The 18659-nt window shown below is 41.3% G+C and overlaps 1 protein-coding gene across 1 annotated transcript in view; it reads right to left on the reverse strand.

Moving 5' to 3' along the window:
- C5H10orf90 (chromosome 5 C10orf90 homolog) overlaps positions 1–18394 on the reverse strand; it is a 67230-nt gene extending 48836 nt beyond the window's left edge. The window contains exon 1 of the mRNA XM_074908491.1: positions 18229–18394. Within this exon, the coding sequence (XP_074764592.1) occupies positions 18229–18394 (166 nt within the window). The remainder of the gene's footprint in view (positions 1–18228) is intronic.
- Between the last annotated feature and the right edge of the window lie 265 nt (positions 18395–18659).

Genomic DNA, 18659 nt, shown 5'->3' on the forward strand with positions numbered 1-18659 from the left:
GTGGAGCTAATAGAGAAAGAAGCAGGGAAGAAAGCCTATATGGCATGAAGTAATGCCCTAATAAAATAGAATATCTCCTTGAATGAGGAGTTTCCAAAACCTTCGCCTACAGCAAGTTATGATAACAGCCACTGCTTTGTATGAAGAAATAAACAGCTTTATGTTACTGACCTCTATCACATATAGCCATGAAATCAGAGTGCAATTGTAGTTATTTGCTGCTTTTTAGATATTCATTTCTCTTCCCTGGTGCTTAAGAGGGCTGACTGAAGGCAGCTTATACTAGATTAGGCTTCCAACACCTTCATGCATTATAGACTTCCAAATACATTTTTTCCCTCTCTGAAGGTGAAAGCGTTGAGTCATTTCTTTTAAATATCTGATGGAGGTTATTGCTCATAAAAAGAAAAAGCCGGCGGTTCAAGGCAGGGCTGAGTGAAGCACAGCCAGGCGGCTGCAGCCCCGGAGAGCAGCACGCACGCCTCCCCGGGACTCGGGCTCCCAGCTCCCCTGCTTCACTCTGCTCACCCTCTCCTGGCCTAAATCAGCCAGGTGCTAGCAGCTTATCCGAGATCGTAACATGGATTAACAAGGGCTCATCGGATGGAACCGCGTGCCAGAAATAATTATGGTTTAAAATGCAAGAGCCTGGCAGGAAGGGATTGTCATTTGTGAAGCCAGTCCAGTTAATGGCAAAATAACCCACATAGTACAGTAGAGGATAATTTGGCAGTTACAGTTTCAGTGGCTCAGAGACATAAAATACAGTCTCATCAATGTGTAAGATTAGAAGTAATTAGCCCCTATATGGTAAAGTCATCAGTTAGAAACTAGGCTCCATCTGGGGACTTTTTGTAATGATGCCTCAGGGACAAGTAAGATGGGACCTTTGACTTACATGATTTGGAAGGGACTGAGACCTAATTAAATCCACAAAGATGCAGTAACTGCAGTAAAAGGGATTTTAAAATATGAAACATATTCCCTTTCTCTAAATAAACTAGGTATATTACTCTCTGGAACAGTAAGAGAATTACTCAAAAGACAGTGAGCAAACAGCTGCTGTGCAGCTGCCAAATAGAAGATGATACAGGATTATACAGAATTGAAGAACATTTAATAAGAAGTGAAGAATATTTAATAGTTCTTTTTTTAGGCACAAGGTTTAATTGTGAAAACCAAACATACAAGCCCCATCATAAATCCAAAAGAGTATGGATTGTTTTAAATCTGTTTCTCCAAATGCACATTATAATAAACACTAATTGTCTTAAATAAATAAAAGCTAATTCTCTTGCAGAAATAATATACAATTTACTTTTTCACTCATTACAAAAAAAAACCCACAGTCTTGCAGCTTTTCAAAAGGGGATACACCGAGCTACTATATCTTTGCTACTAAATTCCATAAAGCACTTACCATCTTCCATTTTCTTAAAAAGGCTTGGCACTTTGTACTGGAGTAATGAAAAATTTTAAGATACCTTCTCAGCAATGATTGCCTCATTTACATGATCTATCTTCTCCCAAGAATAAAAAAAAAAAAAAAAAGAAAAAAAGAAAAAAGAAAAATCACTCTATGATATTAACATTTCTCTACCATAACTCAATATTCTGCATTATTTTGTCAATGCAGAGCTGGATCATTAAAGCCTGGAAGCTAAATGGAAAAGGGTTTTAAGGCCATGAACTAAGAGTGGAGCAACAGAAATACACTACTAATCTCAAAGAGAAAAGACTACATATATATATATATATATATAAGATTACACGCCTCATCATGCTGCTTAAAAAGGACTAATTAAAACGGCATCAAACTCACATGTAGGCAGGTCAATGCTGAAAGAAGATCCCATCTAGCCAGGAACTTCAGGGTACCTTTTTTTTTTTCTACATTTTTAAAGTCTCAGAAACAATTTGATCCTTGTACATGGTGGTGGGGCTATATTTTTATTTCTTTTATAAAAGAACCATCTTCAGCCATTCCTGAATCAATTCAGTGTTGTAATCCACCATAAAATGTCTGTGAAATGTTACGCTATTTGGAATTGCCTGTAGAACTGTGAACTCAATTGTCCTTATTTCAGCCAGATTTGGTAAAAGGCTATCAAACCAAGCCTCCAGTTATAAATACATTATTCTGTACAACACATCCACAGTCAACTATACAACTAAACACATGTTATTAGCATGATGACCAAGACCATTCAACTCAACAGGAAGACCCATACAAACCAGTCACCAACATTAAAGAAGCCACCATGGCATCTCACTGGGAACGTGTAGAGCTATCGTAACTCAAACACTGCCATGCTGGTCTGTGAAAATGAACCAGCCATCATAAGCATTTCAAAATGGATCAGTGTTTTCCTTTAACTAACCACAGCACACACATATGAAGCGGCTTCTCCTATGCACAGCTGGATCTACACTATCTGGTCTGACCCATGTGTCATTTCTGTGGATATCCATAATGCAGTTCCATCAGCAGCTTTATCAAAGAAGTTCAATGGGCTCTTTCTTTACAAGAAAAAGTAACCACTTACTCTGTTTCCAGTAGAAGAGCATGATGAGCTTGATGGCTAGTCAATCACCATGAGAAAAATCAACAACAATCTAAACGCTCAAGTATTTCAAGCCTTCAAGTGACCTTTCAAGAGGATTTCAGTTTGAAAATACAATATGAGGAAAAGCTATGGGTTTTGGAATTCACCTTATATCCAAAGCCTTTGCTAAATGTCTCTTAGAGATTGCTAGAAATGTAAAATAAACACCAGTGGGGATCAAAGCTAGGAAAAAAAATGAATTATGAAAAAGGTGGGCTGGTGTCCAGCTGGTGACGTGGGTCAAGCAACATATATAACTATTTGTCTTTGATTACACGTGTTGGAAATACCTCTCAGCTTTCAGGACTCTCTCCTCAATCAGTTTGATGAGCTAGGAAAGACAGAGGTGGACAGGAAAAAAAAAGATAAACCCTCACAGGAAAAAAAAAAAAAAAGTCCCACCCTAATAGAGCAGTCCCTGTTCAGGAAAACGCAATGGAGAGGAGGACAGAGGAGAGCTTTACTGGGGAAACCGTGGGGACTATGGAGGAGGCCTGCAGAGAAAGCCTGGGTCCATCTATGCCAGAATAGAACAGCACAGCTAATGCTTTTAAAGCTGAGAGAGTTTTCTTGGCTGATTTTTTTTTTTTTTTTTCTTATGGTTTCCCCCCTCCCACCCCAACTAAAAGCTAAAGAAAAATTGGCTATAAAAGCCTCTGTATCTTTGAACAGAGTGGAGAGGGACACTCTCAGGTTAAAAAAAAATAAAATTGCAAAGAACAGTCAAGACAAGGAAGACTACAATTATACACGGAGCATAAAAGTAGCAACTGAAGCAACACAAACTGTGTGAGTCCAAATAAGAACATACAGCATAGAAGCTGTAATTCAGAATGTCTGCTTATTTTTAAAAAAGGCATATTGATGTCACAGGCATCTTGGAAGCACGTTGGGATTAAGATAAATCAATGGACACTATGAAAAAAAAAAAAACCAGTAGAAATCATATAGAAATGACAGAAGACCAACCAGGCTGACAAAGAAGCAGAGCCAAGAATCAAGGAAAATATAAATTAGGTAAATAAACAAAATACACACAGCAGTACCTCAAAATCTCCTTACGCTCAATTTCCATCCTAAACCAGCAGAAGCACACTAAGAACTAATACTTTCCCACACTGACCCAGAAAGGGAACTACTGCCACAAAATACTGACACTAAATAAGTCGGGACTTGTCAGCAAAAGTAAAAAAAAGAAACAAGATGGTAGAGATCTGCAAAAATCTCAAACATCTTTCAAAAGATGCCTAGGAAGAGGCATGGGGAAACGTGAAGCTACAGGGTAGAGACACCTCTGTTAGAAGATATATTTTCTGAACAACGCATAATTAAATCGTGAACCCAAATGACCAGAATCAGGATAATGATGTAAGTGGATCCTTCCTCTGCACCTGTGTTGCTGTTATGTTCCCATCACAGGGCCTCTATAAAAGGCACTGTGGGCATCCTTTAGAAATACTTAAGAAAATAAGACCTTAAGAAATAATACAAAGGGGGGGTTTCGGGTGGGATTTTGTTTGTTAGGGGGAGTTTTGTTGGGTTTTCTTACAGATCAATTTTTGTTTTTTTTTTTTTTTCTGATATTCAGTGCCATGACGGTAAACTATACACAGCTAAATAATACACCGCAAGTGTTCATGGATGTGAGCAACTGCAGTGCTTTCCCGTGAGAAGACACATCTAGGAGATTAACCCACCTCTCGCATAAAGACAACCTGCAAGAAAATTCTCCCCTTTCCAAGGAGTAAATTGTTCAAATAACTCCATTATGCAATTATTTTAGTATGTATAAATTGCAAAAACCACAACAAAAGGAGTTCAGAGCTGCTGTTCCCTTTGATGTATATTTACAGAGGAATTCAATAAATTAACCAAACAGAAACAAGTTTAGAGGTTCCACTTCAAACTTATTTGTGCCAAAACAAGATGTGCTGGGCCAAAGAAGAAATCTCTCTTTTTGAATAAACAGCATTTTAGAAGAAAGTGGAATATGCAAGACTTTTGCCCATCCCATATTATGGGAGGAAACTCTAGAGAACAAGGTCAGAAATTTCATAGTCTGTATTGCTGTTAGGAAGCAACGACAGATTTATTGTAAAGATCCGTCAGCCACAGCAGTGAGGTCACCGTGCCCCAAAACACAGAAAATGTTCATCTACCTGTAACCCTATTACAGCTGCAGGCTAAACATTTCCTTACCCGATTCTTTGGCTTGAGAAAACATGTATTTACCTTATAAAGCTGTAATCCTGCATCAACATTCAGCTAATTGGGGGTTTACTGTCATTAATTTAGATAATATACATTCATCTTACAAAAATAGCTTCTAGCGGCTTCTTTAATTTAACCTTTCTTTTAGCCTTCTTTTTTTTACTGTCACACAACTAGCAATTCAGTGCTCACAAATGACCTCCTGTGCCCCAGTCACGCCATAACAATCAATGGTAGAAAATTCATAAAACAGATTAAATTCTACAGCGTTCCCTTTGATGAATTAGTGGAATTTGTTCCCTTCGGCAGCTCAGGGTTTGATTTTTAGCTGAATGCACTGCATTGGAAAGAGTAAACTAGGGACACATGGTATTTTTGTTACATGGCTGCAATGGAAATAGAGCCACAGCATCCATTACAGTAAAGCTGACTTTTAAAAATATTTTTGCCGTTTATCTCAGTTATCTCACTCCTTAAAGCAATACATGAGGAGGAAATCCCATGACACAGTTTCTGTATAAAATTTGACATTATTACATTATACTCTAATAATTATACTTTCCTACCTGGTGTCACACCGTGCCAGAATGAGGAAGAGCTGAGGATTATTTTTCCACAAAGCTTTAAAGGTGGTAAATGATCCCAAAGTAAAAAAAATTAACTCCATCACTGTAAATCACATAACATGTTTTGTTCAGCGTAGGATTATTATTCACCATTTAAATTAAAGGATTGCAAAGGAAATTCATTCTGAGCTTTTTCCATTTCCCTCATACTCACAATTTGGCTAATGAACCAAGAAACCAATTAGTGAAACATCTCAATTTATAGCAGGTTGAGGTAATCTTTAGCCAGGGCACAGTTAAAACTCCTGCACTGTGAAAAGAAGACTTTTCATGTTCAGAAACAGCTCTGTGGAGTTAATGAGCCCTCTTAATACAAAGCATCAGTGATGGCACTATTTGCCCAAAGCCAGAGACTTCACCTCTTCCCAGCAGCACCTACCAGAAAGCAACAGAATCTGTGTGAATTCTCTACCCACATACAGCATCCTCTTTCTGTTGGCATTTTGTGGATCTTGGGATATTTTGGCACATGGATGTGCAGCCCATAGCAGAGGTTGGATGTCTGCAGAGATACGGCTTTTGGAGAAGCTTCCATTTCATGCAGCCATTGTCCTCTTGCACATCCAGTCCCCTCTTACCACTATGCCTCAGTTTGGCATCCAAGGCATTGTGCTGAAGACTTTCTCCCAGTTTACAGCCCTACGCACCAGGTAGGGCTGTGCAGGTTGATCTGAGCCTTGGGCTGGCTGAGGAGAGGGACTATGATAACAGACACTTTCCAGCTGCAGCACTGAACCAGGTGCATCCTCTGAGGTTCCCTGGTCCCATAAACCAATGGAAAAAGTCTTACACTTTAGAGACAAGAAAATCAAGAGGTTTAAGGATTCAAAGAGAGGAGGCAGTGCTCAAACCAGCTGATGGGTTAATGAGGAGGGAATATCTCAACTCCCACCTTCTTCCCAGGTGCTGGGATCCACAGCTCAAAGCCGGTCCTTCACATCAGGTGCCTCAGCTAGTTTCTCTGGTTATATGTAAATGGCTCATTAAAGGGCTAAAGAAAGAGAAGATGGACTCTAGACCTGAGATTCAGAAGTGTATTTTCTCAGTTTCCAGAACAAACTCATTAGCCAGGCTGGAAGGGGGATCAGATAAAACAATAGAGGGTTCACGAGATAAAAGAAAGCACATGAAGGAATAGGGGAGGCAGTCTGCTGCTCAAAAGAATTCTTTGCTCCAAGGAGTGCTCATGCATTTTATACTACAAAAAAGTACTTTAATGAAGTACATTAAAAAATAAGAACCAAGAACTGCAGCCCAGACATTCCCTTCTGCTGCTATAAAAACAACATGGGTGGCGCTAAGCTCTCTAGCACAGAATATGCCCTTGTTTGCTAAACTACATTTCTTCCATGGAGCTTGATTCTCCTACCACCTGTTTCTTAACATTGTTTTATCACCCTTGGCTAAACAGATTCAAGTTATATGCTGTCTACCAGAAAGGCATGTGTGCACAAGTGCAAGATGTGCTGCATCAACTGCTTCTTCCTCTATTAAAGCACATCAAATCCTTACGTGCCTACCTAGGACCCCAAAAAACCTCCCAGCTCCCACATTTCCTACCACTTCTCGCATACCTCAGTCCTCAATACCACCCTTAACATCCAGAAGTCAAATCCAATCCCACCTCTTCACGCATCAGCCTGAATGCCTTGCAGTTAATCAGGGTAAGTGTCTCAGAAGGGGAGCTCACCTGAGCTGGAAGAGGGGTAGAGTCATAGGGGTGTGAAAGGACCTCTACAAGATAAAAAAAAAAAAAAAAAAAAAAAAAAATTGTAAGTACTGTCTCTATGGAGGCATTTATCTCATGCAGCTCAGTTAAGTCCTTCTACAAAGGCATTTGGAGCAACCCATCCGATACTCTAGTACGGTGTGCACTTCACAGCTGGGGGATCCCAAGTTTAGAGGAATTTCATTTCAACAGGAGAGCAATTCCCGGGATGATCCTCTGCTGATACCCTTCCTTGCAATCAGCTCGTGCAACCCCAGTTAGAAAAGGAGAGAAGCAAGAGAAGGAAAGCACTTACACTGGGAATGGAGCATGCACACTTAATAATCCCCCAGATTGGACACAATTCAGAAGCTGTATGTAGACACTGAGATCACTACAAACATGAAGTGCAAGAAATAATTTGAACTACTCAAACATTATTGAGCTGCAATCAACTAACCACTTAGGAAAAAGACCAAGAGTCACGAACAGCTTAATGTAAACATCTTTTCAGCACGCAAGAATAGGCAAAAAGAAAAACAAGTATTAGGCTGCATGAGGAACAGAATACACTATGGAAAATACAGTAGCACTAAACATAGTCTCGTGGTGTGTACGGTGCCTACTACTGATTCTCATCTGTAAAATTTTAAGGGGACCTAAGTTGTTTTGGTATATCTGTTATTTTTAGCCTTCATGTCCTGGGCGCTCTTATAGTGAGAATTTGGCAACGGGCGATAAAAATGGAGGCTTTGTTTTTTGGGGAAAAAAAAAAATTGCTGAAAAATTATTTAATTCAGATTCAACCAAGAGTTCTTCTGAGGCTTGTGTTGTTTGATGCTAGGTGGAAGAAGTCAGCCACTTCCTTTTTCCTTGGAACAGTAAAGAAAAAAGAGAATGAACTTGGCTTTATTTACAGCAATGGTAATATCTTGAGAAGCATGAGGCTTGGTAATTTAGTCAGGAGTAGAAGTGGAAGTCTCCTGTGACAGCCCGTAATTGTCAGAGCTCCAGTTAAATTCAGCAGACACAGATTCAAGTAATATATTGAATGCCTGGATAGTACCTGCATCAAACCTGGCCTCCAGACCTCTAGAGATTTGCTTCTCACTGCATTTTGGTTCTTCCATTTTAATACAGCAAATATTAACCAGAAAACTGTATGAGTAATTCTCCTCTTCATGCTAAAAATATTTAATATATAAGTGCATTAAGAAATTCCATCCCCTAGCAACTGCGAGATCCCTGCTTGAAATGGTGATGGGAAAGATGGGGCTCCAGGAATGTTAGAGTCAAGCAACGATGCTGTGGGTGTGAAATTGTTGGCAATTATGTCTGATCACTGGCTGCACATGTTTTTGCTGAATGCTTTCAGATTTACTGCAGAAATTGGCCTGAAGTATTACCAAATTCTGGGAGCCCTGATTAAAATAAACTGTGTTCAAGATACATGTACTGCGGTGAGACTCTCAAGTCCAGGGAGAGCTCTGCATGAGCAGGTAGTGTCAGACACCAGAACAACAACAAATTAAAGAAATGAATCGTCTCAGGAAATATTATTGCTGGTTTCTGAAAACAAGCTAAAACGCAGTTGCTACCTGAGGAGCACAAAGGGGAAAAGAAACAGCATTAAAAGTAATAAAGCAGAATTTGGACGTGAATAAGAGGCAGAGCAGCTCACTGAAGATCCAGACAGTAAATGAGCATAGATGATTAAGAGCAAGTCATTACCCAGTAACCTGCCGTGACCGTCTATGTGCTGGAAGGTTGGGAAGGCAGTCCCCGCACAGGAGAAACGCCCCTCGCTCTCTCTTTCCTTTGCTGCTTCTCACAGACCCAGAACTGGACTTCATTTACCAACCTGCAAAATGCAGACAGCAGCCCAAGTTTCCTTGGAGCTCGCTGAGCTATTCCTCAGGTTTCTCCCTCCTGGCCTTTTCTGACCTTTTTGCTTTGGACAAGCTCTGGAAGGACCCACAAAACCAGCTCTTTAACTCTGCACAAGCCTACCGACCCCCACCTCATTCAGCCCTTTTTCTTCGGCCACAAGCACTCCCTGAGCAGTCCTCTTTGTTCAGGGAGAGGTTTGCAGACAACGACACAATTTGGGAGCCACAGACTTGCCCCAGCCAGGCGCTGCAGGAGCCGTGGTCCTGCCCCATTGCAGCCCTTGAACCCTGTGCCAGCCTCACGGGGTGAAAGCAGCAGAGGTTGTGCAAGAGGGGACCCTTCTCACAGCCCCCCGTGAACCCCAGGCAGGAAAAGCCTCCCCTGGTTTTTTGGAAGAGGGCTCAGAGACCCATCGACAAGCCCTTTTATCTTTCCACCTGCAAGAGAAAAGGGACCTGCGGTGGCGTTTGGCTCGCGCTCTCACATCCTCCTCCCACGTACAATAACCAAGTCAGCCCACATTTCCCACAGGAGAGCAGCGCATGAAAGCGATTGTTAATAGCTCAGCTGCTGGCGGGAGGCTCTGAGAGCTGCCGAGGGAGGTTTCGGCTTTGGGCAGCGACGGCAGCCTGGAAATTGCCATCAACCACACAAAGAGGAGTCGAGAAACCAACGCAGATTGCTGGCCAGCGAGTCTGGTCTCCTGTCTCCACAGCAGATGCAAAAAAAAAACCAAAAACCAAAGAAGATCAAACCTTATGTGACGTTCTGATCTTGCCACTGTGGATGTGGGTATCAAGGAGATGATACAAGCGTGGTTGTATTAGGGACGACTCCCTGGGCCACGGCTAAATTTTGCACTTAAGGCAAAGCTTCAGCCCTTTGGGTGAGGAACAGGAGGTCTTTTCCCAACCATAAAAGTACTTATCCTTTGAACACAGAAGCATCTTTTTTTCTACCGTAATCATAACCTTTAGATTAATTTGCTGTTCTAAAATGTTTGTAGGTGATATCATGACAGTTTCCTTTTAAAAAAATCTATTTTATAACTGAATTGCTGGGTTTTATTTTGAAATCTCAGCTACAAGGTTCCACAGGTTTTGGTGGGGGGGTCTTTGGGATTAATGTACTAAATTTCTGTTTCTCAGACTGTACTATCTGCTTTTTTTACTTATCCTGCTATGAGGCATTTCTCCAAGCAGGTGGTTTTCCCTCCTGCTTACCATATCTTTGGCAGAGAACGCATTTTAGTTAGCTAATTAAATATAGTTGTATTGTACATCAAATATCAGTAATAATATAAGACAGTAACGTTATGTCTACCACGGGAACAAGTTGCAATATACATCATGCCTGTAATAGATCACTGTGATAACAATTTGATGCAGCTGTGCTTTTAAATCTTTGCTTGGCAGAGTGACTAGCAAGCACTAGGATCTGGCCAGAAGTTTTCGGGGAAGAGGATGCTAATGATGAAGACAGGGATCCTCTTCCATGCACCTTGGCAAAGATAATGCGAAACCTTGACTGCCTATAGAGAACCCATGGAGCCACAGTCCAGGCACCTTAGATCCAGCTTTTTTTTTACCAGCACTCTATGCAGATGCACCCGTGTGCTGTCCTTCCCTGGGTTTCTCCTCCCAGACACTTTCCAGCACTGGTGTGAGGCTGTGTGCTCAGCTTTCTGATCCTCCTCCAGCTCTCTAGAGTATTATCAACTCTCCTTTCCTTCATTCTACATCAACTGGTATGATATAAAGAAAAACACTCACCTTGTATGAGTATGTTTTGAGTAGACCATATGTATCTCAGAAAACATTTTTTTTCTATTTGCAGTTCCCTTAATATGAACTTCTACGCTGATTAAATGCTAGTGTATCCCAGCATTTCAAGATCTAATCTAACCTAAAACAGCTTATGTTTTTATAGATGCAGTTTTTTTCCTCCCAAAGGATTCCAGCATCTTTCACAAGCTGCAATCATAGAATGATTAAAATTAAGCCCTTCCTGGAGCAGTCAGTAGAAGGCATGTCGAAAACTTGCCTTCACTAACCCTTTCAGTGGAGCAAAAGAGGGAAATCTTAGCTAAGCAAAACAGCTAAATGTCAGCTGATAGAGGAAATCCGAGATGCTCAAAATGCAATAAATGTAGGCAGTGTTTCTTCTAAAGTGCAGGGAAGTAAAGATATTTTTTTTTTGTGAACAGAGTTTATATTGTTCCCCAAACCGTACTTTTTTGGAACATGCTAAATCTAATACCCTGTTCATCAAGTGGTGATCTTCACCAGAGGCATAATATGTACAATTCTTGATGACCCACTCATCTTCTACCACCAGCGTCCCTAAGTCACCAAAAACAGCCATGAAAAGAAGCAAAATATTTCAAGTATCTATAAGCAGAGATGGGCTCCTAGAAATTCTCAGTACCCATAGCCTGGTTCACTTGGGCACGGGAGGATGCAAGCATAAGTCTCACATTTATCTCCATTAATATTTTTAGTTGAAGCTTAAAGAACAGTTAAACAAACTAAGCTGTAAGAGAAAATCCATATTAGCATTTAGATTAACGGTTATTATCTCCATTTCCCATCACCAGACAACAGTGAAATACATGATGATGGTTTAAGATTTTTTTCAAAAAGGTTAAGGGATCCCTGAATTCAAGGCCTGAGAAACACTGGCCCGTTAAATAAATGACCCTGCCCCTGACATGTGCTGCATATCCTCAATACATCTGGACTCTAGCTGGAATTAAAATTCATATTGCAGTAGCAATTAAAAGACAGAACTAGGTCATGAGCTGTTGTTCAAGGCAATATGCAGGCAAAGGAAGAAAAAAAATAAATAAATGAAGCAAGCAGCATTTGCCCTAAAAAATTCAGCATTGAGAAATTCAGAAAGATAACAGAAAGAGGATACAAGAAGAAAATAACGGGTTGGGTGACTTAGCTACGCACTCACCTTTTCACCAAGCAAAGGCTGCTACCACTCAGCAGTTCTCAGGCTGCTTTAGGACAACTTAATTTTAAGGAGAGGACAGGGAACGGCTCAACCGGCGATGTCCAGCACCAGCCAAGCACCGAACACTCGCTGGTGTCCCTGGCCCCGTACGCACGGGCTGCTGCTGCTTGTGTGATAGTTTCTTTACACCTACATACATCATTGTTTGCAAGAGTAATTTCTGTGGCTGGAAGGTTTTTATAAAAGAAACCATAGCAACCCCCCTAAATCTATGTCCATTCTAGCACGCAGCTTTTTCTTTTCTCCCATTAAGTTCTGTATCTCCATCCAGCTATTTTATTCTATATGGAAAGGACTGTATGAGAGATCTATCCACAATGCACTCTATGGTATATCATACTCAGTGTGACAATGCACACTGTATTACCCACATTCAATTCCAGATGTAGAGAGGAAGAATGAAATCACATTGCTTCAATTCCTTTTTTTAAAATTGCGCTGAGAAATTTGGTGCCGTTATCTGCAGGTTAGCACGGAACCTCGCTGCAGACTGCTGCTCTGGTTTTGCAAGACTGCACAATATTATTAATGAAGGTGAGCACGCGCCTTCAGTTTAATGGGTGTCTCATTTTCCCTCAGTCACATGAGCAAAAAAGATGGTTGAATGAAATTTTAGCAAAGTGAGAGCCAGCCACATAGTTATTGACTAAACCTTGTTTTCAGTATAATTTAGCCTAAAGGTGATCTGCTGACAAAACTGACTACATAGGAATAAAGTACCCTCCTTCTTTAAGTATTTGAGAAGGAACTTTGCCTGTTAAAGCCTACTATTATTGAAAAAAATTAAAATCAATTTAAATGCGTTTCCAAAACAGCCCTCACTACGCACAATCACTGTGGGTGGGATTGATTTACAGGTACAATTGTCTGACAGCTCTGGATGTATTTGTTTCTTCTACATGTCCAAAATGCTGGATGTGAGGAGAGCTGTACCAGCACTGTGCTGTGACACGGCGAGGAGAGCGGCTCCTCCTCAGCATCCGAAAAGTGGCAGTTGGTGCCTTCAGAAGAGGCAGCAGGCAGAGGAGTCACAGAGAGCACAGCCACCGGCTCTGCCTTGCTCTCGCTTCCCCCTGGGGATGTTCGAGCCAAGCCGTGCAAGAGATCTCCCCATCCTGCCCGGTTGTTGTGTACTCGACCTCACAACTTTATTTTACGTGTATGCAGCTCTAAGAGACGCTAGAAGTTTAGATCACCAGAAGTATCAAAATAAACACAATCAATGAAATTCAGACAGATTTGAAACACAATCCCCGAGGCGCTCCACACCACCCATGAGGACTGCAGCTAACGTTACCTTCTGCTCTTAAGACTTCTGGTTTTCCGTATGTTTATCCTACGATATACTACAGATACAAAGGAAACTGTATATTCTCTTGACTTGATTCTTTGTCTTCCAAAAGATGGTCGAAATAACTGGAATTTTGTGACTTTTTATTGTATGTTTGTTCTGCACCATTACATCCTCTGTCCCTTATAAAGCCTCCATTGACTGTCTTTAATCATCAGGAAAGGTTTATATAAAGACAGAAAAGACATATCTTCAGTTCTTTGTGCTACATCCCTGTGCAGGACCCTCATTACTAATGGTAACACACCATCAACAAACCAGGTAACAACACTCGGCATGAGGCTGCACATACTTTGCAGGGAGCGGAGGAAAGATTATGCATGTTTAAAATAAATAATGGTCATCACTATATGCCCAACAGTAGTTTACAGAGAATTTTCCCAGTTGCTCCTGATGAACTGTCAGATGCATGACTGACAGGTTACACCATCACACGGCCGTGATTAATGCTTGTTGCACATCATCGATGGAAATCTGAGGCAGGTTTGGGCCTGGGACCACACACATAGGTTTGAGTGTGACTGTCCTCTGCTCTCCTCTCCCACTCCAGAGAGATACAGAGGCAGAAATGTCACATGAAACAAGACCAGTGTTGAAACACGCCCTGGGGAGATACCAGCTTGGGGCTGGGTTGGACCGCAAAGAGGGAAAGGAGTGCTGGTCCTCCAGACCTGGCTGCTCTCAGAACAGGTTTTGCAGCAAAGGAACACAAGGAGAACAAGTAAAAACCTTTATTTTAAGAAGTTCATATGCATTGCAGTTTTATCTGTGCTGTTGTCATACTTAATATGTCTAGTCATACCAGCTCAGCTTTTCCACTGAGAAGCCACTAGGCAGCTACTCATAAGCATATCATTAAGGTAGTTGTGTTGGTTTAGCCTTTTGTTAAGGTTAACTGAGTCATCCACAATGTCTTGTGGTTCCCTTCTGCTGGAGATTGTTCCTGGTCACGCATGTGGCTCTCCAGTGCCCAAGGTCCTACACACAACAAACGTGTCACGTCCCATCACAAGGACGTGCTGGACCACGGGACACATCTCCCGCTCCAGGCTCTGCTCCACAGGCTGTGACCACATCGTGTTACCTTAGCTGAAGTTTGCTGCATGGCTCTGACCCGGGGGACCAGTAAATAAGTGGTTGATATTCAGCTGGTGCTCGGCTTCACCAGGGCCATGCTCCCAGACCTTGCTCTACCTGCACCCTGTGCGGGCTCCACGCTGGCTTTTCCAGTCTTTCTGCTTTCTCTGCCACAAACTCCCAGACAGCCACAAAACGACCGCCAGAAAATTTCCTCTACCTGCGCTTTAAAACTTGCCTTTTATTTTGTGTACTATTTGGGCTTAGAACTGAAGGTTGGTATTGTTCCAAATAACTTAGCCCAGCGTAACTGCCATTTAGACAAGCTTTGCAATGGAAGCCCCAAGTAGGAAACCTCAGCACACTTCCACATCGATGCAGCAAAGCCCATCAACCCTGGCAATGCCCACAGCCAGGCAGAGCAGCCACAATTCGCTGCCTTCGTGTCACCGACCCCAAAATGTGGCAAAATACATCTCACACAAAGGAGGGAATGCTGCCAAACCACAAAGAACCTGCTCTTGCCATCGCCCGCAGCACGCACACCCATAGCTTTGCTCTCACAGAGATTCTAACCTGGGGAAAGAGCGGAGACTACACATCCCCCTGCCCTCTGCCCTGGGTGGGAAACAAGGAGAGACAAGCAGCCTCTAATGAAGAGAGACATGAAAGTGACATGTCAGTGATGACAGAAAACACCTCTTGCTCTACCTAGTTTTTATGCACAAAGAAACAAAAACAACAAAACATGATGCTCCAAATCACCACAAACATGATTTTTTTTTTTATACAAAATGAGTTGAACCGCTCTAGAGCACTTTATTTGGCCGAGTTTTAAAGACATTTTAAAAGGTTTGCATGAACAGCTACCTCTAAAATTCACAAAAAGCAGTAAAAATTAAAATGGGCACCTGACCTCTGTCCACTGCCGGAAGGAGATCCTCAAACAAAAACAACTGCATGTGAATTTTTTTTTTTTTTTTAATAATACCACAAAGGAGAATGGATGTAGAAAAAAAGTACCCTCAAAGCTGTGGTTATAAAGTTCAAGCTAATGTCCAACCAGTGTTTGTGGCGTTCCTCAAAGATTAGGAATTGACTCCGTGGGCAGGGAACAGAAAAGGACTTACCTGGAGGGGTTTAATGCTCCTGCTGGGAGGCTGCATGGAGTAGGTGAAAAGAAAAGCTGCTGCCAAAGGCCACTCCAGTCTCTCCCCGGGCAGCAGCTGCCAGTCTGCCCTTCCAGCCTTGTAAGGGTCATTTTATTCCCTCCAGCACTCTACCGTCCATAAGAGCCGCGTAGGCTCAGCATTAAACTGCTCCAGTACCATACCTCTGTGTAAGTAGATGCTAATAATATAGTATACCTCATCTGAAAATGCAAACCACCAAAACCTTTGCCATGTAATGAAGCTGATTAAAGAACAATCAGTTCATTCTTGGTGTCTCAATGCAACCAACAAAAAGCTAACGGGTACTTAATACCAACTTCATTAAGTGTAAGTTTTTCACACCAGCTGGAACCGTCACCCATTGCATTTTTACTTCATTTCTATTTTGGCCCCTTCAGGGTGCACACAAGAGAATATTTCCACAGAGGAGGCATCTTAACACAGCAGTGAGTGCAGTGGTCATAGGGTACCGTTCACATCCACACTAACACTGCTGGCATCCAGCACAAACACAGGTTGATGGCTTGCAGAGCACCAGGAACAGTTCATGACTATTTATACTTCTCCACCCCCTTGCACCAAAAGCTTTTAAGTAATTAGTTTTCCCTTATTAGCAGATGCACTGCCTGGGGAAGGGCACACAGGTGCTCTCAAGCCCCATCCTGGATTACAGGGCAGTGCTATGGGGTCTCGGAGTGGAAAGCTCAGAAGTGCCAAGCTGGGCTGATGAGGAGGGTAAAACAACAGCAACATGGATATAGAATATTATTTCCAAGGCAGAACTGCAGGTGTTATTTTAGCAAGATCAGGGACCATTACAGCACTGAAGACATTCACAGGATGTTACTGCAAACCCCATGTTATTTAAATCAGAAAGATGAACGATATTCATCAACATCACTTTTATGGAGACCCAAATGTACTTTATGAGACATCAGGTGTCATAGTGATTTTTTTGCTAAAGTTGTATCCTATCCTAAAAGAAGCAAAGTTTATATACCACATGTACCAAAAAGTAATCTACCAACATAGTCGACAGGGTGAGTAGTGCTCTTCCACTGCAAGCACATTTCTAATAAAATATGTGGTGTTTGTACCTTCTTACTGACACATCTAATACATTATTCCATTTTTCTCTTTTATACTTTCAGAAGGAAAACAGACATTTGGTAAAGTCTAATTTAGTATTATCACTAATGCATTCAAACACATCACTAAAAACTGTGCTGCTAAAATTACATTACAGAAAAAAAAAACAAAAAACCACCCACCAAAAAACCAAAACAGGTAAACCAGACACTGTTATCTCCCTGAAAAATATGGGCCTTATGCTACAGCACCTACTGATGTGAGTCTATCGAAACCAACAGGATTACTTACGTGAATAAGGATTACTCCCATGATTAAGGAGTGCAGGATTACATCCATTGTTTGCATATCTCCTGCTATTTACATATCCCTATTTTCACCTCTTGGTTTTTTTTTCTTAAAAAATAGGGCATTTAATTACTGTTAGCACTAGATATCATTATGCAGTACTTTTATCCCTTCAAAATTTGGCTGTCTTTTGGATGTCAAATAAAATGCTTTTATGATCAAAACAAAGAAAATAAAGTAGCAGCGGCAGAATCTGGACTATGTAATTAAAAACAAACAAACAAAAAAAAAGAGGGAGAGCTTTTTATCCGCACTCAAAACTTATTCAAGACTCGTTTCATATTCATGCTTCTATCCATGGCCTCTTGCTCTTGGGAGCTGATTATTTATACCAATTTTTTAACTGTGCCAAGTAGTGAGTTACCTGAGAGTTCTCAGGCAATGCTGATAGTATTGCTACTGGAAAACATCACAAATCAGATAAACAATTTGAAACAAATATTATAGGTAGGAATACTGATAATGTATAATAAAGCAAAGTAATTTGATGCTTTTCACCTTATAAAGAAGTGGTAGGTCTAGCCTCAGTTCATCACTGCCATGTGCTTTACATAGAAAATACATCTCCTTCCTATCCTTAGAAAAATTGGGTAAATTACCAATGCTTTTCAACTATTTGATAATACAACAGAACAGTTAATGCATGATAAGAATGTTACGCAGGTCTCAGCTCCTGTTCCCAACCTCTGAAATGTGTTTAGCTGAATAAAGAGCAGCACAAGTTACACTTATAAGAAGGAACAGACATTTCTTGTGAAAAAGAACACATGTTCTTTCAGATTCTCCAGTTTATCACCGAATTACAGTAGTCTTAGTTTTGGCTGCAAGAAATCAGACTTGGATCATAAATATATTTTGTTTTAGTAGCGTGCTACAGGGATTCAAAACTTTAAATAATAGAAGTTAATTTAAGAAGACTTGATCGTAACTTTAGTGTCGCTTCCATATATACTGTTTACACATTTTATAGAGTTAGAAGTTAAGTTATTGAGTGCCTTTTAGGCTTCTTTAAGTCATTTTAAAAGCAAAAAGAATGTAGACTACTTTTAGCTAAAACTGCACATTATTACTGCAAACTGAAAAGAGCTCACAGCGGATTCAGAAAACGTCACAAGTTGCACAAACTTACCAAAGCAACCAGTTTTCTTCCAAGAAGAGTAGTTTATGGTCAAGTACATTTGAGTTACAAAAGACTGTGTTTCCCGGGTCCATTTTGCATAAGGCTTAACCTGAAAATCCACCCGGCTGTGTCGGGCGCAGCGGAGACACGGAGTTTTTCCCCCTCCAGAAGGCATTTTGGCGCTTTCCGGGGATGCGCGATGGCCCGAGCGTGGCCGGGCCAGTCGCCACTTGTTGCAGTGGTAACAGGGAAAGCCAGGATCTGCCTGCTCAGGCTGCTCAGGCATGAATAATTCATGCCTTCCACCTCCCCGCATTAGCATGCTGCTCAGGCAACTCCAATGAAGCAATTCATTTTGTCCTTTGTCTTCAGGAAAAACTTGCTGGATTAATGAGGGTTATCTGTGATGATAAAACCTGGGCCTGCTGATTTATTTAGTC

Source organism: Athene noctua, chromosome 5 (assembly GCF_965140245.1).
Source record: "Athene noctua chromosome 5, bAthNoc1.hap1.1, whole genome shotgun sequence".
NCBI classification, from domain to species: Eukaryota; Metazoa; Chordata; class Aves; order Strigiformes; family Strigidae; genus Athene; species Athene noctua.